The 22,080-nt window shown below is 41.4% G+C and overlaps 1 protein-coding gene across 1 annotated transcript in view; it reads left to right on the plus strand.

Annotated features, from left to right (window-relative positions):
• Positions 1–19,129, plus strand: part of TLX1 (T cell leukemia homeobox 1) — a 29,713-nt gene extending 10,584 nt beyond the window's left edge. Inside the window, exons 2-3 of the mRNA XM_042459955.1 lie at positions 1,333–1,534; positions 18,483–19,129. Of these exons, the coding sequence (XP_042315889.1) occupies positions 1,333–1,534; positions 18,483–18,705 (425 nt within the window). The 3' untranslated portion in view covers positions 18,706–19,129. The remainder of the gene's footprint in view (positions 1–1,332; positions 1,535–18,482) is intronic.
• The last annotated feature ends 2,951 nt before the right edge of the window (positions 19,130–22,080 follow it).

The raw sequence follows: 22,080 nt of genomic DNA on the forward strand, positions 1-22,080 counted from the left end.
CCCCCCAAGTCACTTCACCTAAGCTTTGCAACAGGGAAATGTTTCTACACGTTCCTCTTCCAGGCCACGGTTTATGTCATATACTGGAGGTGAGGTGTGTGGCTGTGTTGAACCTGGAGAATTAAAAGATATAGCCGTGTTAGTCTGTGGAATCAGTACGTAGAAAGATCTTGCAGCACCTTTGAGACTAACTGAAAGAAAGAAGTTGGCAGCATGAGCTTTCGTAGACTTCAGTTTTCTTCCTCAGATGCATTTGGTGGAGTGGAAGCCAAGTACAGACACACACACACACACACATATGCCATTGGTATTTAAGGATGTCAATTCCAATGACAAGTCCTTTGTGTAAGGGAATGAAGTAATGAAGTTGCAGGTCTAGTTTTAACGACGGTCGATGGTCGTTAGTGCACAAAGACACAAGAAACTGGGTTTTGTGCATAGACATGGCCTGGCAGATCCAGTTTTGCAACGGGACTAGCCTGTAGTGGGAGGAATAGATGAATGTAGGGCACCCCCACGAGGATGGGGTCAGACAGTGTTGAAACGTGTGTAGTATGTCAGGAAACCATTGTCTTTGTTCAAGCCATTGCTGAGGGACTGTTGTTTGTGGATGAATTCTAGTTCGGCAGTCCCTCAGCAATGGACTGAATAAAGACAATAGTTTCCTGACACACTACACACACTTCAACACTACCTGACCTTATCCTCATGAGGGGTGCCCTGCATTCATCTGTTCACCTCATCACAGGCTAGTCCCATTGCAAAACTGGATCTCTCAATGCACAAAGACCCGTTTCCTATGCCATTGTGCACTAACGACCATGGTTAAAACTGACCGGCAACTTCACTTCCATACACAATGGATTTGCAATTGGAATCGACATCCTCACATACCAAAGGCGTGTGTGTGTGTGTGTGTGTGTGTGTGTGTATTTGTCTTCCACTCCACCAAATGCATCTGAGGAAGTAGACTGAAGTCTACGAAAGCTCATGCTGCCAACTTCTTTCTTTCAGTTAGACTCAAAGGTGCTCCAAGATCTCTTTCTGTGTTGAAGCTGTATGTCTCTCTCTCTCTCTCTGTGTTGCCCTATAACTGTGTCCCCTTCCCATGCCACTGTCTCGTGTGTCTTTCTTGCCTCTCCCCTGTGGCCCACGCCGGTGGAATCCCTCCTGACCATGTCGCCGCTTGCTTCCTTCCTTTCTTCTTTCTTTCCTTCCTTCCTTGATTCCTTCTTTCCTTCTTTGTTCCCTGACCCCCTCCCATACCCCTCTCCTGCCCTCCCTCCCTCCCTCCAGTGGCCCTCTCACCGTTCACTGTAACACGCCGTATAGGTCACCCCTACCAGAACCGGACGCCCCCCAAGAAGAAAAAGCCCCGCACCTCCTTCACCCGCCTCCAGATCTGCGAGCTGGAGAAGCGCTTCCACCGGCAGAAGTACCTGGCCTCGGCCGAGAGGGCCGCCTTGGCCAAGGCCCTGAAGATGACCGACGCCCAAGTCAAGACCTGGTTCCAGAACAGGAGGACCAAGTGGAGGTGAGTCCCCACGCAGCCAGGGCAGCAGGGAAGGGCCAAGCCGGGCTGCTCTTGGCCTTGAGCTTCCTCGGCCCAAAGCCAGCCGACTTTTCCACATCACACAGTTGCAACGCACTGGATCCAGTTTAACGGCCACCCTGCTGCTTTAGGAGTCGTTTCCGATTTATGTCAACCATCCAAGGGAGGCCCAGCATTGAGTCATGGCAGTGAAAAGGGTGTCAAAGCGGATTATTTCTGCACTGCGGGTGCAGATTGAAGCCTCCGAGGGAAACTAGAGGCCCGTCTTCCTCCCCATTGGGTTGCTGTTAGGGGCCTGCCTTCCAGTTTCCACATTTATGAAGACTTTCAGGTGTATTGTTTTTTATTGTAACCCACCTCGATCCGTAGAGAGAGGCGGGCTAAAAATCTTCCTCCTCCTCCTTATTATTATTATTATCTTGTTGTTGGGTGCCTTCAAGTAATTTCCTATGTATGGCAATCCTAAAGGGGGACCCATTATCATTAAGTCATGGCAGTGAAAAGGGTGTCAAAGCGGATTATTTTTGCACTGCGGGTGCAGCCTCAGACTGAAGGCTCCAGGGAAAGTAGAGGCCTGTCTCCCTCCCATTGGGTTGTTGTTAGGGGCCTGCCTCCCAGTTTCCCTATTTATGAAGGCATTAAGGTGTATCTTGTTGTCGGGTGCCTTCAAGTCGTTCGGACTTATGGAGATCCTAAGGGGGAATCTACCATGGGGTTTTCTTGGCAAGAAGAGGTTTGCCATGGCCTTCCTCTGAGGCTGAGAGAATGCGACTTGCCCAAGGTCATCCAGTGGGTTTCATGGATGAGCTGGGAATCAAACCCTGGTCTCCAAAGTTGTAGTCCAGGCAACACTCAAACCACTAGGCCACGCTGTTTCCCTTAAGTACCATGGTTGCATCTTATAAAATCCTAGGTTTTGCAGTTTAGGGAGGGGGTATTTAGGGCCAAAAGCACTCCTCTAGTGCCGCAGGCCAAACTACAAACCCCAGGGATACAGATTCTACAGTTTACAGCCATGGAAAGTAATTCAAAATGTTGTAGGGCAAAAGGGGCTGAAGTCCTATTGCAAAGGAAGGTCTCTTCTCAAATTAGAAGGCCCTGCACAATTCAAGGACCCTGTGATTCCCCTTTAATTCCTAGGTCAACATCCTGTGGATGCCTGACATTTGCAGTTTAGGGAAAGGCATTTGTTTAGAATTCTCAGCCAGACCAGTCTAATGTTAAAGTTAAAAGAAGCTATTCTTTTTAAACATGTAGTTTGTTTTAATATTGTCGTAATTTAATTCTATTTTAACGTACCTTGTTTTGTATGCTTTTAATTGTACTGTTTTTTAAAAGTATTGTAAGCTGCCCTGAGTCCCAGTTTGGGGGAAAGGGCAGGATATAAATGATGATGATGATGATGATGATGATGATGATGATGATGCCTCCCCAAACTGCAAATCCCAGCATTCCATAGGAAGCAGCCATAGCAGTTAAAGTGAAATTATAGTACTATGACTGTGTAGTGTGAAAAGACCTGCAGCTTCTGTCATCTTTATTCATGTGGATGGAGAGGTAACTGGACCCCTTTTCCTCTTCCCAGTATTATTTTTTGCTTTTGCTTGTTATTATTTGGGAAAGTGAGGCTTTGAAAGTCAACTGTCTGGTTCTCACAATGTGTGTCAGTTGTGACCCTCCAGGCCCTAGATTTGAGTCTTTCTGGGTGGGCAGTGGGCAACTCATGCATTGGAAAATGTGGCCCTTGCATTGACTCTTGCTCCTGTTTAATGCACTGAGTTCTGTATATTATGAAGCACAGGCCTAATGTGGTCTGTTCAGTATAAGAGAACCCTTAGATCTGAATCACTCATTTGAATAGATTTTTTTTAATCCATCAAGTAATCAGTTAATTATATCAGCCTATTTATATGTTTCTTGGCTAGGCCTGTTAACACAGATCAGTAATGGCTTGGATTCTGTATGTTAATCCACTCCCACAAGGGTTGGTGTCACCTGGTGGGGTAATTCATGGTCTCCCCCCCCATATTTAACTCCTCCCATATCACACCATACAGCATCTTTAGTAATGTTTATTACACTAATGTTACTCCTGAATTGTAATTCTGCGTATCACTCAATGTAAGGGCAGGAGTTGTAACATAAACAACTAGCGAAATTAAAAGTATACTTTTAAGTTACAGTGCCATGCGCACAGCCGAAATGTATTTACATATGCATAGTTTCCTGTGCTAAAAGTGAAGATGTGGTAAAATGTGATATTTTTAAGGGAAATTTAAAAGAATAAAAATAAATATTGTTTTTAAATAAAATAAAATAAAATAAAAAAATTGAAATTTGAATTTTTAATTTTTAATTTAATAATAATAATAGTATTTATTTATACTCTATTTTTTCCACAAAGGAATCAAAGCAGATTATAGCAATGTAAAAATGAAACATCATAAAATTAAAAATTAGAATTTAAAAAACCCCAAACCCCCGACCCTCCCACCCCTTGCATTCACTATAGCATAGCATCTACACACTGTTTACACTGCCTAGTCTCTTTGCCCATCAATCTGCCCATATTTCTCCATCTACTACTTTTAGTTCCCCTTGAGGTTGATCTCATGCCCTACCTGTGAATCTCTGCTTGACCCAGAAGGGCCTTGGGTCTTCCTGACAAGAAGGACTCTGCTTTCTTTTTCTTCTTCTGGACGTGGAAGTCACCTCTCTTTCCCCCATGGATAATCCCATTTCTACCCCATTATGGCGTACTGGTTTGAGCGTTGGGCTATGACCCTGGAGATCAGGCTTCCATTCCCCTGGGCTATGATGGAAACCCACTGCAGCCCCAGAACATCCCATGATACTTTAGGGTCTCCATAAATCAGAAACGACTTGGAGGCACCCAAGAACACAACCCCATCTAACATATCCAGGGGTAGATGTGTTGGACATATAGCAAAATAACATCCCAGATCCACAAACATCCAGAAACAGCTGCAAGAATTCCATTGCATGGAGCCATGGCATGTAGAGCAGAGTCAACCCGGATTAGCCCTGGTGCCACAACAAACTACAGTTCCCACTATAATCCAATGTGATATCTCTTTAACTGCGGAAATAATCCAGTTTGATACTGCTTTAACTGCCTTTGCTTTAACTGTCCTGATTTATTTTGGCACCAGAGCTCTCTGACAGAGAAGGCTAAATGTCTCATAAAACTACTGTTCTCAGAATTCCCTAGCATGGAGCCAGGGCGGTTAAAGCAGTCTCAAACTGGGTTATTTATGCAGTGTGGGATTGGTGGGTTTTTTTTTTTTTGGGGGGGGGGCACAATATCTTTAGGACCAACCCAAAATTGGTTTTGGATTGACTAAAGAATATACCTGAGAATAAGGTAATGTGATGGGAGGGCTGCATCTACACTGATGAAATAATCCAGGTTGACATCACTTTGTAACTGCTGTGGTATTCTGGGAATTGTAGTTTTGTGAGATATTTAGCCTTCATTGTCAGAGAACTCTGGTGCCACAAGAAACTACAAATCCCCAGGATTCCATTGGATTCCATAAAATGGAGCCATGGCAATTCAAGTGGTATCAACCTGGATTATTTCTGCAGTGAGGATGCTGCTAGGTATGTCAGGGATCCCATCTTTCCAGAAGAAGCTCCCTAGACCTGCCATATTAACTGATTAAACTGTGGGGAAGCGAACAAGTTAGTAGGAGGAGCACTTGAAATGTTACTAAAAGAATTTTGTGTTTCTCGATCTCAAGTCAGTAGGACAGATCATAAACTTTCTTTTTAGTGGGGTATAAAAAAGGGATTTCCCAAGATGGTGGTTTTAGTGGGGTATAAAAGAAGGGATTCCCAAGAGGGTGGTTGAGTTCCTGACCTTTTTCATTTCTGGAGGTTTGAGACCTAAAGCTCACTGAGGGAAGATTTCATTGAAGGTTTAGAATTACAGGTTGAGACCAAAAGATGGAGAGGAAATAGCAGGCGGTTGAGATTAGTTTATTTTTTTTATTTTTGGTTAAATTTAAACCAAGGATAAAATTAATCAAAGGGGAGGGGAATGTAAGTACAAGGTGTGAGTTCAATAATACCCTTCCCTTCCCACGGTTCTTTTGAAATTATTCTTTTTAGTACAACTAAAACTATTTCAGTGGGAAAACAATGCATTGCCCGTTTCGAACAAGAACTTTCTCTGTATACAGTATATACTTCTTTCCATCCAACATGGTCCCTCTGTCTACTTTCCATTATAATGGTAGACAAAATATAGTCCTACAGATGCTTTAGGACTGCTAATTCCCAACATTCCTCACCATTTGCTATGCTGGCTAGGACTTTTTGGAGTTGCAGTTCAAGAACATCTGAAGGGTGCATTTGCCCAACTTCGGCTATGCTTGCCCGAGTAAAGGCAAGCATAGCTACATCTTTCTCACTTTATTTTGGTCCTTTGGGTGCTAATTTAAAATCTGGATCTTTCAGATAGTTGGCCTCCTTGAATCTGATGTTTCCTTGCTTTGATGTTTACAGGCTTTGGTTCTGCTTCCCACTGTTTTTAGTTGGTTTTAGTATTTAGGATTTTGCAATTTGTGCTGTGCTTTACAATTTGATTCATGCTCTTGATCTTACCTTATTGTGTTATGATTCTTTGGTTTAACCTCTCTCCCTTGCAAAGGAAAGCATGATACTTATTTTTAAATTGTATTTTTAAATAAGGAATGATGAATTTAGTTGGCCCCCTTTTACTTATGATATTGACTACCATTTCAACTTTCTGCTTGTTTACTGCTGCAGAGGTAGCTAAGCACATACTTTAATATTTTAATGTGAATGGTTCAGACACAGAGAATAAATCCCACTAAAAAATTTAAAAGAAAAATGAGATACCAGTACATGTTCTGTATTCTATTGCTAGTTATAAATTACTGGTATTCATGTTTACAATTCCAGGGTGGTTTACTCCCCAATAATTGTGCTTAGTAGTGCAGTTGCACTATGGGCCCTTTTGCACTACTCTGCACTATAGATTCCACTCTTCCACTTTAACTGCCATGGTTACATCCAAGGGAATCCTAGGAACTGCAGTTTAAGGCAGGGAACTTGGAATTATCAGCCAGAGAGGTCTAGTGCCTCCCTAAACTACAGATCCCATGATATTATAGGAAGCAACCATGGCACTATGGATCATAGTGCTGCATCTGTGCAGTGTGAAAGGGCCCTTCATGGAGAAGGGACCTTCTGGCTTTCTAACCTGCCAGAGGCAAAGCCAGTTTGTTCTTTCTTATGAGGGATCCGGGTTGGAGAATGATTGGCAGGGGAAGATTTGGAAGAAATCCATATAACTCCCTTAGAAGTGTGTGTGTGTTTGTGTGTTTGGGAGGGGGTATACAGATAGACAATGAATTAAATCAGAAAGATCTGTATAGAATGACAGGGATGACATTAGAATGTAAAGCAGAAGCAGCTACTGAAATAACATTTGCTGTGGCAAGGTCAGAAAAGGAATGAAAGGGTTACAGGATCGACTTTTATCACTCTGATGGAGGTTTTTTTTCTCTCTGTGGCTGGAGATAGGCGGGATGAGTTGTGTGGTTGCATCTACGGTTCTTTCCCTGGAGCAGTGAGTGAGTTGTCTGTGGTATTTAGAGGGGGATGGGAGGCAAGGAAGGCATTTTAACAGCCCTCATTTTAACTTCACTCTTCGGCCTCCTCCAAACAAAATGCTGCCTGTGTGTATGGGAACTGCCATATTTTGCAAATGAAGTGATCTGCTAGGATGATGAAAGCCAGCCTGGCATAGTAGTTTGAGCATTGGGCTATGACTCTGGAGACCAAGGTTCGAATTCTGTCTCAGCCATTGTAAACCCACACTCTCTCAACTTCAGAGGCTGGCAATGGCAAAACCTCACAGTGGTGGGGAACTCAAGCTCTCCAGAAGTCCCTGGCCTTCCGCTCCTATCAGGCGTACAGAGCATGGCTACAGGGATGATGGGAGTTCTAGTCCAACAAAAGTAGAAAGCCCCCCACCTCCTGTATTGGACATTTGACCATGGACTGGTATGGATGGATTGACATGGGCAAAACTGAAAGGGCGCCAAGGATCGGAGACTTCGTACACCATAGATCTAGGGTCTCATTCACACTGCATAGTTATAGTGCTATGATTCCACTTTAATTGCCATAGTTCCATCTTATGGAAACCTAGAAATGGTTTAGGGAAAGCTACATACAATTCTCTGCCAGAGAACCCTAATGTCTCACCAAACTATGAACCCCAGAATTGCAGAGGATGTAGCCATGGCAGTTAAAGAGGAATTGCTGTTGTTGTGTACCTTTTAGTTGTTTCCGACTTATGGAAACCCTTGACAAGATTTGTTTAGAGGAGGTTTTGTAGGGTAATTTAAGTTTTGTAAACCTTCAGCCTTTGCTAAGGAAGCTAAAATAGTGAGTATCAAAAATATCAAAGCCAAGCCTGTTAGGGTCTAGCTTTAAATTAGCAGAGTAGCAGAAATGTGCTCTTGCCTAACTATGCTTCCCTAAGAACTGAGACTGACTCAAAACAAAACAAAACAAAACAGCAACAACAACAAACCTGTAGTTTTTAGTTTAAAACAAAAGTTTACTATTGGCTTTAATCTATATTTGCATAGAAGCTAAATCCTAATCTAGCTAGTGAATAGTTCAGGTAAAGGAATATTTATCTCACCAGTTTTCCAAAGAAAGTTAAGAGAGCAGGAAGATGGAAACACATTGTAGAGAATGTCAGTTAGTCCAGGAGGGAGTGACCAATTCACATGGTTAGATTGAATGAGAGAGAGAGAGAGAGAGAGAGAGAGGGGAGAGTTTGCATGCAGGAATTTCCTATCTATCTATGGAGGGGGAAGAGATTGCAAAAATCTTCCAACAGGTTTGCCCTTGCCTTGCCTTGCCCTGAGGCTGAGAGAGTGTGACTTGCCCAAGGTCACCCAGTGAGTTTCATGGGCAGGATGGGAATCAAACCCTGGTCTCCAGAGTCATAGTCTCAAACCACTCTCTAAAGGGGAATTATAGCACTATAATTTTACAGTGTGAAAGAGTCCATGTGTATCTTTGCTCAGAAATAAGCTGCATTGAACAGAACTAACTGTTTGTTCAGGATGATTGCAGCCTTTTTCAAATATGCAGTTGCATGGATTTTTAAAGTCCTAGTACATTTAATCGCTTGGGTGTTAAATCCCATTGAATGCAATAAGAGTCACATCTGTGGGTAGATCTGGCCAGAATGGCACTGAGCAAATTGGTGTGAGCTGTTTTCTGGCCTATGTTTCCAAGAAAAGTATGGAAGGTTGGGGGGGGGTATGTTTCTGTGTGCTGTCAAGATTGGATTCCTCCCATGAGACTTTTAATATCAGTTCTAGGAAGGTCTGCTTGCATTTGCATATTTGCAATTAAAATGAAGGAAGTTCTTCAGCATAGCTGTAAGTAAGCTTGTTTGTTTTCCACTGCATTTCTGAAATAAATTGGGCTGAGACACATAGTGCTTGTTTTTGTTGTTGTTGTTGTTATTTCCATAAGACTGGGTTGTGTTTCTCTCTTTCTTTGACAAATGACTCCTTTGGCCCCACTGAGGGGTACTCCTAACTGAGAAAAATGTCCTGTACCGAAATTAATAATCTGTTTTCACTAATTATTAATACAATAAAACGATGCTGGGTTGCATTTTTTTCTCTAAGTCAAAACAGTATTAAATATGTATCAGGAAGGAAAAACTACATTATTCATGTTGTTCTTTCTTTTTGTCAGAGAATGATTGGAAGACTGCTTTAGAGTCCTCTCCCGACAACACACTATTTAAAGTTTGTAGGAACAGTATGCACAAAGCAGGATATAGCTAGCCCTCTTATAAGATGCAATCTTACACTGGAATAAACCTTGGGGAACTCCATAGAGAACATGTGGCTCTGTACATGTTGTTGACTACAATTCCCACCATCCTTCATGTTGACTAAGGCTGATGGGAATTCCAATCTAGCAACAACTTTGTTCTTGTTGTTATTGTGTGCCTTCAAGTCATTTCAAAATTACAGCAACACTAAAGCATGTTGGGTAATTTAAGTTTCCTAAAGCTTCAGCCTTTAGTATGGAAACAAAAATATTGAAATATCAAAAATGTCAAAGCCAAGTCTGTTAGAGTCTAGCTTTAAATCAGCAGAGTAGCGGAAATGTGCCTTTGTCTAACTATGCTTCCCTAAGAACTGAAACTGACTAAAAAAACAACACAAGTAGCTTGTAGTTCAAACAAAAGTTTACTAATGGCTTTAATCTGTACATACATAGAAGCTATATCCTAATCTAGTTGGTGAACAGTTCAGGTAAAAAGAAATCTTTATCTCACCATCTTTCCAAAGAAAGTTGACAGAGGAGGAAAATCTTTGAGAAAATGTAAGGGAGAGTGACCTAAATCACATGGTTAATTTGAATGAGAGAGAGAGAGAGAGAGAGAGAAGCGAGTTTGCATACAGGAAATCCCCATCTATCTAAGGAGGGAGAAATAGAACTCAAAAATCTTCCAAGGCAAACTTATCATGGGGTTTTCTTGGCATGATTTGTTCAGAGGAAGTTTGCCACTGCCTTCCCCTGAGGCTGAGAGAGTGTGACTTGCCCAAAGTCACCCAGTGGGTTTCATGGCTGGGGTGGGAATCGAAACCTGGTCTCCAGAGTCATAGTTTGACACTCAAACCACTACGCCACACTGACTTTCACAACTAGAGGTTCCCAAATCCCCCTTTCTGATGTATATAATTACAGCTTAGGTGGGCAACTGCAACCCTTCAGGTGTTGTTACACTGCAACTCCCAGAATCCATCACTATTTGCTAATGCTGGTCAGGGTTGATGGGAGTCATAGGCAAAAACATCCGGTTACAGTTGCTCGTTTCTTTTCCCAGTCTTGGAAGCACAATCCGATGCATGCTTTCTTCAGAAACAGAAATCCACTGAGTTCAGTGGGACAGTTCCAGGTAAGAGGTTATACGATATTGTAGCCTAAGAGACACAGAATTCTTTGGGAGAATTACGAAGTACATTCATACATCCCACTATACTTAACAATGAGAGTGTCAGGTGCCTGCGCTCAGTTATTAAGAAAAACCCTTTCTTCCTAGCTGTGTGATTCACACTGATTTCCAAATAACAAGTTTCTAAGACCTTTGAATGAATTCTATGTTATATTCTTTAGCCTAGGTGAAATAATAAGAACCCCACAGGTAATACGTACCATAAAGAATTAAAATAGAATAAACTGAACAATACAGGACTAGCATGAGTTTTTTTTTAAAAAAGCTCTTGTATGCCTGAATTTTGTGGGAACTGAGCCCCTGAATTTACTATTAGATTGAAATGAGTTATGGAAAATGGTTGAGTAGCCAAGAAGTCCCTTTTTAAATTCCTTGCTCTGCCGTGAAACCCACTGGGTGACCTTGGCAAGCCACTCTCTCTCAGCCTCAGAGGAAGGCAGTGGCAAACCTCCTCTGAACAAATCTTCCCAAGAAAATCCCATGAATCATGACAGGGTTGCTTAGGGTCACCATAAGTCAGAAATGACTTGAAGGCACACAACAACAACAACAACAACAACAACATGACATCAGTCCATGTTCACATAGCAATAAAAGAATATGATCCAAGCCAATGTTACAGCATTAAGAGCCCATAATTTCAGGTCACCACAAGTCAGAAATGGCTTGAAGACACACAACAACACAGATCCAGTGTCAAGAGACGTGTATGTGTTTACTTGAGTGTAATCTTTGCAAACTCAGTCCATAAGATTGAGACCTCTCCACTGAACTGTGGTAGTACCTGAATATGCTCTTTGAAATGGTTGAATTGCACATCTTTGTATTTAAATGCATTATCCCCTTTTAAACAAGCCTTCACAGTAGGTAGTATAAATACCTTTGAATTCAGTGGGAATTACATTTTAGTTTAAAAACTATTTTCCAACTGAAGTGTGATCATAAATTATGACAGCGGCTTAATTTTGACTAGGTCATGTTCCATCTCATTAAAAAAAGTCTTCCAGATTGAATTCATCTTTTATGTCCTATATTTCTGTTTCACTCCTCTTGAAGAAAATGGTCTAAGGTTTCAGAACAGAATTGATCATTTCAATTCTGTGTTCCACAGAAGCTAAAATATAGGTTGTGAAAGAGCCATTCTTAATTTAGTATCCATGTTTTTGGGTAGTATTAACTATGCACATTCTCCGTTTGATGTGATCTCACTCCAGCTAAAAACATGGCAGACAATAACTGTTTTATATTATTACCAAACCTCTAATGATTTATGAGCTGAAGCATTGTGAAGAGATCAATAGCAATGAAGATAATAAAAAGGAGTTGTCTGTAGTTTCATTACAAACTGAGTTTCCAAACAATTTATTACCAAGTGAAACAGAATGGAAGGGAATTGATAGATGATAGACAGCTAATCTCTATCAGAGGAACTTGATAAAAAGTTGAAAAAAAATAAATGTTTTTGCCATTGGAGATTTTTGAATGAGGATGAATGAATGGTAGATGTGCTGTAACCATCCTATTTGCAGTTCTGATGGTTTTGGATTTAAGCAAACGTTGCTTCCCATTGTAACCCCTGGGTTCAGGGCTGGCGCTAACATTATGCAGTGTGGAGGTTGCATCTGGTGGCATGAATGATGGGAAGCAGCAGCAAGGTGATGGAGGAAAGAGCTTTGTGCTTACTTTATGGGACCACAGGAGCATAGAAAACTGCCTTACCCTGAGTCAGACAATGGTTCATATAACCCAGTATTGTCAACTGTGATGGGCAATGGCTCTCCATAGTTATAGGTACATTTTTTCCTAGCCCAGTGTGGAGATTCTTGGCATTGCCAGATGGGTTCTCATCCAAGTATTAACAGGCTTAGCTTCCAAAATCCGACAGGATTCAGATAGGATTAGAGATATCATAAGTACATAAAAAGAGTCATGGTGGATCTGAATGAGGGCCTCACTAGAACAACATTATCTTTGTACTGTCACTAGCAGTGTTGCCAATTTCTGGAGAATTCCCTGGAATCTGGGGAATTTAAAAATTTCCTTCTGAGGATTTTGACTGAATAATAATAGTAAATATTTGGGAATTCTGGGGATTTTGGTAAAACACTTTGGGGGATATCTTTGAGGCTTGTTGGCAACAATGGTCACCAGTCAGGTCTCTGTGTGAAGCCTGCTGGCAGGACATGCATACCACTCCATTGTCCATGTCATGCTGACTGGCAACTGATACATAGAAGCATACTGCCTTTGATACTGGAGATCATACCTAGCCATCCTGACTAATAGCCACTGATGTCTCCATCCTCCATGAATCTAACCAGTCTCTTTAAAAATCTGATGAAGTCGGCAACCATAACTGCCCTATGCTAGCTAACTTCTTTCAGATGTAATGGGAAATATTGCCCCATTATGTGTGTCATAAAAAGATTGAATTACTAGCCCATATGGCTTTTGAACACAGAATGACAGCATTTTATCATGCTTCAGGAAGCAAAATGTCCTAGCCTGACCCTGCCTGGATCACTGCTCCTGTAGAGCTTTAGGCCCAACTGTGCATGTATATGTCTTCAAGTTGCCTGTTGACTTAAGAGATCCCCATGAATTTCATAGGGTTTTCTTAGGCAAGGAATACTTAGAGGTGGTTTTGCTAGTTCCTTCCTCTGAAATATTGGCCTGTTACAGACAGCCAAAATAAAGCTGCTTCGAGTCACTTTGGAGTTATGGTATTTCAATGATACATGCATCCTAAGAGTCCAAAGGCCGCACCAAAGCCAAGCTCCACTCCTAAGGACTGGAATGCAGCTTTGGTGAAGCTTCCAGACTCTTAGGACTCATGCATCATTGAAATACCATACCTCCAAAGTGACTCGAAGCAGCTTTATTTTGGCTGTCTGTAACAGGCCATAGTCTTTAGGACCTTTTGGCCCTAGCTCTGTGTAAATACTAAGACAAGTAGGCTGACTGTCACACTTCGTGGTCACTTACTTTTCTCTCCCATGTCTTCCAAACCTGGTTGTCAAAGTGAAGATGTTTGGCAGAAACTGTACTGTGTTGGTTCTAGAGGAAAGCAAATTTTTTAAAAAGTGCAACATGCAAATATTTTTATTGGGCAGAGGTCTGTTGGAAAACAAAACTCCATAAGGATTCTTCTGGCATCAGAAAGACTACCAGATGTATTATTGTATGAGTTTCACAGACTAAAGTCCATTCAACAGAAGGATAAAAGTTATCTTGGGCTGCATCTGCACTGCAGAAATAATCCAAGTTGAGAACACTTTAACTACGATGGCTCAGTGCTATGGAATTCTGGGTGCTGTAATTTGTTGTGGCAGCATAGCTCTCTGACAGAGAAAGCTAAATGGCTCACAAAACTACAAGTCCCAGATTCCATAGCATTGAGTCATGACAGTTACAGCAGTGTCAACCTGGATTATTTTTGCAGTACTGATGCAGCCTTTAAGATAAATAGATAGAGCTGCCAAGAGAAGACATCATAGACATCAAATAATTGGTGTGATGAAGTGTGTTGTGTGCCTGAAATCTTATGCCATATCATACTTGTTAAACTTTAAGGTGCCCCAAGGCTGTTTCTATTGTTGTTGTTTTGCTGTAACAGACTAACATACCTGTATTTCTGGAAATTGCTTGAGAGGAAAAGAATTCCTAAGCTCAAGAAGAGATACAACAAAGTTGCTTCTGTCATTAGAATATATACTAGGCCATTTTAGATGCCTGATAAACAAAACAATTCAAAACTAAGAAACATTTTATCTCTAAAGCTACCATTTAGGAGGAACTCATTATTTTTGACAATCCAATTATACATTTGCCCAGGCCTGCTCTAAAAAAACCCCTCCCACACCCTTCCAGTTAGTATGTAGTAGCTGAAAGTCCCAGTTGGTTTAGTCCTGAGTTTAGATAGCTAGATAGTAATAATTTTGAGTGAGCACCAATAACGTGCTTCCAGTATACCAAATTTGCTTATAGGTGATGCCAGCTTCCTGTAGCACCTGCTGCTATGACTGGGATTCTTGGAGACAAAGTCCAAGAAAGCAACTTTGCCAAGCTGTTTCCACAGTGCAGGTACTGGAATTTTGATTTTGTCTGCAGTTTTGTATCTAGTTACCTGGAAATCCCATTCAACTACTTCTGAGTAGTTTGGGATTACATGGTTTACTGGAAATAAATCCACTGGAAATTTATATTTGGGATCAGAATATTAATGTGGATTTATGGGACTCATGAATACCTGCTGGATACAGATATTCACATAATGTCATTGATGTAGCTGATTAGGAGACCTTCCCCCAGAGATGTAGCCAAAGGGGGGGTCCGTGGGGTCTGGAGCCCACCTTCCGTTAGATACAATGAATTGTGTGTGCTGCGCTCAAGCCCCATTATAATGGTGGCACTTAGTCTGGACACCCCCCCTTCCCAAAATCCTGGCTATGTCCCTGCTTCCCCACAGTTCTCTGGTTCAGATGTGGAGCACCTCAGTTTGAATACAAGGAGGCTTTCTAGATTGGCATTTGGGACGTCCGGAGGACATCCCATTTTAAAAAAGGGGCGTCTCTTATAGAGGCCCCTGGGCCTAGTACGGACTCCGTCCGTACAAGATGGCGCCGGCCCTTCTAAATGGCCGGCGCCATCTTTGCGTATCGGACGCTGAGCGTCCGTATGCGTCGCGTCCCTTGTGACGTAGCGAGTACGCCCCTGGCGCCTCGCTACGTCGCAAATGCGACGGAAAAAGAAGCTCCATTTTGGAGCTTCTTTTTCGGTCCGCGCGGGAGTCGGGCCGTCTGAAGGCTTCGGCTCCCCCGCGGACCTACCGGCGGCGGCGGCAGACCGCCGCAAAGCGGCGGTTTGTATCCCGCCAATATGTCTTATCTGATATGATCCGATTGTGAAGAACAACTTTCTAATGACAAAAGCATGATAAATTAAAAAAAAAGATGGGATTAATGTACTGGTATATATTGCCATCAATATCCTGGCTGCAGGATTCTGGGGATTTGGTGTTGTTGTTTTTTTAAAATTAACCATTACAACTTTGGTTTATTCATTTGATTGTGATGATCTTTTCTGAAGCAGTGGCCTCCTGTACACAACCCCATGTTACTTTTCTGCTTGAAGCAGAACAGCCAATGGCATCTCCTTCCTGGGGATACATGCATGTGTTTTCACTCATGTGCATGCAAACACACACACACACACACACTCAGTGTCAACATGCCCTTGGCCACCCAGGTCAGTCTGCCACCTGAGGCAGAAAATCTCACAAATGCTGCTCCCTATTCCTGGCATAAAAAAAATACAATTGTAATAAATTAAATTACCAGTAGTATGTTGCCTTTTCATGACAGTCAAACTCTGCAGCCTGGGACGGTCAGCTTGACTGGCCTCATTCATGTGGCTCTCTCTTTTTTGGTATCTAAAATCACATGCGACCAGATCTCACCTGAAATGAACCCAATCTCTGTTTTTATGGAACAAATTCTCATTCACATAGCATGTTTCATACCAGGCAGCCTGCTAAGATTTTTTCTTTCAGTGTGCTTAGTTTCTGGAGGGAAGGAAGGGAGAGATGGGTGCTGCAAGCCACTCTTAATCTGATGTCTGCAGTGAGGTGCTTTATTTGCTTGATTTAGCATCTTCTGCCCATGCTACTGAAATCCACTTGGGAGTTTAGACACTGTAAAAATTAAGTATATCTTGGAAATGTTACCTTTTGGGATAAATCCCAGAATCTCCCAGCCAGTATGACTTTCTCCATGCTTACTTTTCAGAAGATAATTAATTATTTAATTATTATTAACTAAAACTCTGGTGGTGCAGTGGTTAAATGCTGGTGCTGCAGCCACAATGCTGTGAGTTTGATCCTATAGGAGGGCTCCAAAGTGCACTCAGCCTTCCATCCTTTCATAGGTCAGTAAAATGAATACCCAGCTTATTGGGGGCAACTGGCTTACACATTGTAAACTGCAAACGTTTGCCATAACTGGCTTAGGTAGTGTTAGTTCACTGATAAGCGGTATAAAAATGTACTTGCTATTGCTATTGCTGTTTGATTCTGAAGAAAGTGATATTATAGGATGTGTGAGTTTTGTAGAATTTTATTTTACAAGGATTCTGAAATATGAAGGTACCATTGTCTTTTACTAGCAGGATGTTCACTAAATGAGTGAATATTTGTAACCTGCATCATAGGTCAGCTTGCCAAACAATTTTTCCGTCATTATAAGCAGTGCAGAGACCACAAACCTGTACTGAACAGGTGAAACATATCCCTGCCATTTTTGTATTTGTCAGGCTTCACAAGGGGTCTCTGCTGGTGTTGCCTGACAGTAGGCAGGAGAGGGAGACAATTCATATGATAAAGAATCAGCTGGACTCAGCTGAAAAGCGAAAAGAAATGATGCAGCACTCACAGATGGAGTGCATCCTCCATTCCTTCCGTTTGGAGTCTGGAACAGCCACATTTTGAATGTCCATATTGCCTCCCCCCCCCTTTCTTTATCTATAAGCAGAATCTGCAGTGGCACTTCCTGGGGCTTAGCAGTGAAGGTGAGGATAGTCTAGAGAAGAGCCCCCCTGTGTCCCATCCAAAAAAGAAGCATATGCTTATGCTCTCATATGCCACTAATAGAATGGTGCCCAGAGAGGGCTGAGATAACTTGTTGTCAGCTTCTCTCATAATGCTGGAGTTCAGGGTTACCCAATGAAACTGATTGTCAGTAAATACAGGATGAATGCAGGGGCATATGAACGATCTATTAGGTGCTGATGTGACACAATCTTAAACTTTGCATCGAGATAACATTTTCCTTATGTCTGATCCCAGAAGATGGAGGATGGCTCTGTCCAATTCCTCTCACTTTTTTGATTTTTACTTCACCTGTATCATTGGTGAAACAGTTCAGGAGGAAACTGGTAGCACACTGTGACAAATCAGAGCTTGTCATGGCAGAGTGGCATGATGGCTGGGGGGTTCTGGGAGTTACAGTAAAAAAACGAACATTCCCAAGTTATGTGACAAACAAGGAAGCCATTTCAGTGTAGGTGCACTTCTTTCACACTCAGACATTGCTTTTTCAAGCCAGAGGCATTTGGAAGCTATAGGACTCCTTGTGAGTAGGAAAATAGTGCTTCTCAAGCCCTTCAATTTCCACCAAGTAGACTTTGATTATCCTGCTCACCACATCGTAACTTGGAACTCTGTTGAATGGCTAGACAAAAGTGAGCAAGAGCAGATCCTGTAGCTAAGTGACAAAACCTGAGCATCTCAAATGAAAAGAACAGATTTCTTTCACTCAATCAGAATAAGAGCATGGAGAAATGTGAAACCATATTACAAAGAAGATAAACTATATCCTGAAGTATATGCTAAATCTAAACCAGGCTTTGTTACTTATCTTCTCTAACAGACCTGCAAAACTGTAGAAGCCTTTCTGGAGAGTTCATGCAACAAACCCTGTACCCTTACCTGGTGGCCTCCGGTGTTATTGGATAACAGTTCTCATGGATATGGTTGGGGATGATGGTTGTTGTCTCTTCACAGCAACACACTGGGAAGGTGTAATATTGGGATAGACCGTATGTAAGAAGAGACAAAAACATTGACAAACAAACTCATTTTAATACAGGAGGCTTATGGGAGGAGCTGGAGATAGGGCTGACTGAGCCAGTCACAAAGAGGCTAAGCTTCCCTTGGGATGAAGGACATTCTAGCAATACCTAGAATGTTATTATATGAGTTGATCCTTTGGTGTACTGAAAGGAAGAACAACTCAAGCAGTAAGGGATAGCTAGGAATTCTTCCTCCATTTGTGATCTATTGTAGTATCTAGATATGATATATGTACATGTTTCTCCCAGGCGACAGACTGCAGAGGAGAGGGAAGCTGAGAGGCAGCAAGCCAATCGCATCCTCATGCAGCTCCAGCAAGAGGCCTTTCAGAAAACCATCAACCAGCCCATCCAAGCAGACCCCATCTGTGTTCACAACTCCTCCCTCTTTGCCCTCCAGAATCTCCAGCCATGGTCAGATGACTCTACTAAGATTACCAGCGTTACTTCTGTAGCATCAGCCTGTGAGTGAAATCTGGATTTTGCCTATGCATGGACCTACTGTGTTACAAGTTGGCTGGCTTTCTTCCACAAAATTGGTAGAAGATAGCATTGTCCAGAAAAGGAATGAACCAGTGACTGGACAATGCTCTGGGCAAGCTAGTGCTGTCTTAGTGAGCAACAGGCCCATATGGAGACCTGTTGGAGTATTTTAATTAAAGTCATCACTTTCATTTCTTCTTCATCATCTTCTTTGAGCTTCAAAGACCAGATAAAAACCATGCCGGGTCTTTTAAAGACACTTGTAAAGAGAAAACAGGCTGTTGTCTTTTTCGGACTTTTCCAAGAGTGATGTTATTCCGTTTGCTGATGGCATAAGATTTGTTCCCTCATATACAGATTTTAGACTGATTCTTTTTTAAGTAAAAGAACTCATTCATATAAGAATTGGAAGAATCCTGAATTTTTGCCTCAGAAGACATTTAGATTCTACAAGCAAGAAATCAACCCCTTCTTTTTTTAATCTTCAAAGATGAAATCTGGGCCACTCTTCTCTTACTTATTTTCTCCCTGCTGAAGGAATGAAACTGGGATTGTAGAATGTAACCGTCACATGGCAAACCATTGTGTGAAAGCTGTGATCAGTTTCCCAGGTTACCAGAGACTCTGCATTGATCAACTTATATTTTAATAACTCTGAGGCATCTGTGGCATTTTTGCAGGGGTAATGTAGTTTCACTTGATGGATTATTTTGGTATTGTTTATGATATTGTTCAATATTTTATTTTCTCTTGCTTGAGATGTCAGCATTGCAATGTGGGGAGTATTGGGGAGGTGACACCCCTGTCTTTCCATATCCAGCAATTCCACAATTTTCTTTTCAGTGTGTTGAGGAAAAGCTTGATATTAATTTAAGCACTTCTTATAGCAAACTCCAAGACTATATAAAGATATTTACAGTATATAGTTTTCAGTTACCTTTAACCTAAGCATCACTGCCATTTAAAGTCAGATAGTACACACAGCCAATTAGATCATATATCTGAAAAACATATTTTTACTGAATTTTTGAAATACATCCATTGATTTCTTTTTAAGTTATGCACTTATAAGATGGTTTCCTTTTTGTGTGTATTCATTTTCTAAAGTGTTTGTGTAATTTATGTGGAAAAAATGAATAAAACGGGAAAATCAGTCCAGGTTACTGGAATAATTTTTTTAAACTTTCCTTGTGGGGTTAAGAAGGAACTGCCTGCAAGATTCACTTTGTCGAATAAGTGGGGAGAGGAATAGAGATTCACCAGTCTGTAAGACAATGCACTTAATGTGAACTCTGATTTTCCAGCTTCAGTGCATTGGTTGCCATGTTTGTAGGCAAGACAGAGCTTGGACAAGTTATTTTTGGGGCTACAATTTCTAGAATCCTCCAGCCAGCATGGGAAGCATCTGGGAAGCTGTAGCTCAAAAGGTAACTTGTCCACATTTTAAACATGTGATTAATGTCAAGCATGTCAAACTAGAGGGCTGGAATCTGAAGCCACAATCTTGGACCATTGGACTAATTGTCTATTATTGGTGGGAATAAGAGTACGGTGAAATCATGAGGCCCTTAGATTCCCCATCCTAGTATAAACCATTTATTCAAATAAATGTATAGATTTATTATTATATATTTAAATGGGATATAATCCATGATGGCTTCCATGTCACTGAGGTGCTGTATCTGATCTGGGTTATAGGCCAAAAATTCAAAGATGCTCTCTCAGGTGCTAAACCTATTTGGGAGATATCCTAGCATCTAGGATAGCTCCTTTAAAATTGGGTCTAAACTTGAGGTAAATTCACCACCCCACTGACATGGAAACCCAAACAACAACTAGAATATGAAGCAAATATGCTAGGGCAATACGTTGACCACTTGGGTTTTTGTTAAAACTGAGTTTCAATACAACTCTTAAAGCAATTCCGTTTGACAGTATAAAATCTCCATTGAGCAGAATGCTCTGTATAAATGTTTCTTCACTTTCCTTACAACATAAGCAATGAGCAGACAGTAACATCACGAGAACCAAGAACTGAGGAGCAGGGGCGCTGTTCAAACACAGTGATTGTTAGAAGATGGGCGAGTTACTCCTTTGAACTACAAATCCCCAAATCCCCAACCATAATGGCTGATGGATTTAGGAAGTTATTGTCTAAATCCTCCAACCCCAAGCTCTGATCACTGCAAACACACTTAATGTTTCCTCTACCTACCTAGAGAATCTTTGTTAGAACGCGGTGAGATTTTTGTTTAAATTTGCCTTGATTGTCTGGATAGATTCTTGCCTCATAATTTCCAGCAGATGAGTGCATGAACCAGAAAATGTTCCTTTGGGTGACGGTTGTTGTAGAGAAATCAAACCCTAGGGTAAAGGGTAAGATTATTTGCGTTCTGGAATTATCTCAGTTGCAGCATTCATCATCAGCTGGCATTCTTGGAATTCTATCAACTCTATATGGCCTGGGATCCCACAATGGTAAGGTTCACATCAAATTCTATAAGTTTCAAAGAAATACATTTTGGAGTATATGTAATAAACTGGTCTTGTTACCACATTATCCAGATTTTTTTCTCTTTTGGGAATGAAAATTGCAGTGAGGAAAATGTTTAGTGTCAGTTTCTCTAAATGTAATTGACATTTTCATAACAATATATTGAAATGGGTGGGACTTGCATGACTCTCCAGGTGAGCCAGTGAGGTATATTGGTTTGAGTACTGGATGAGGGCTCTGTGACATGAGGATAAAAATCCACCCTCAACTATGGAAACCCACTGGGTGATCTTGGGCAAGTCACACCCTTTCCAGCTCAGAGGAAGGCAACAGCAAACGTCCTCTGAAAAAAATCTTGCAAAGAAAACCCTGTGATAGTTAACTTAAAGACACATAGCAACTACAGTCAGATGTTGTTGCATTTCACCTCCCATCAGTCCTAGCCAACAATACAAAATCTTTGGGAAATCTTTGCCAATCAATTTGAATAGAGCCTTGCTTCATTTTGTCAGGAAAGAAATGTATAACGTACAGCCTTGTGGCAATTATATATTTATGCTAGTGTATGTATACTCATGGTCTATAAGCATATAGGTTCATAGACAGAAACACAAACTATGGGTATTCACCTGAACTCATGATGTCTAAAAGTATGTGGAAGAGAGGTGGGAAGCAGACTACTGCAGTTTCCTGACTGTTTTTATGTTCCCAAGGACCCATTTTTTAAAAAATGAGGGATGACCTTTTGGTTACTTACAGTTTCATGGGGTGGGGGCTATTGATCTACTGTGATTCCATGTGTTGAGTGCCAATGTTGCCTTGGCTCTTCAGAGGTGACAATGTATACAAAAGGAGTTATACATATTCCAC

Source organism: Sceloporus undulatus, chromosome 3 (genome assembly GCF_019175285.1).
Source record: "Sceloporus undulatus isolate JIND9_A2432 ecotype Alabama chromosome 3, SceUnd_v1.1, whole genome shotgun sequence".
In the NCBI taxonomy this organism is placed as follows: Eukaryota; Metazoa; Chordata; class Lepidosauria; order Squamata; family Phrynosomatidae; genus Sceloporus; species Sceloporus undulatus.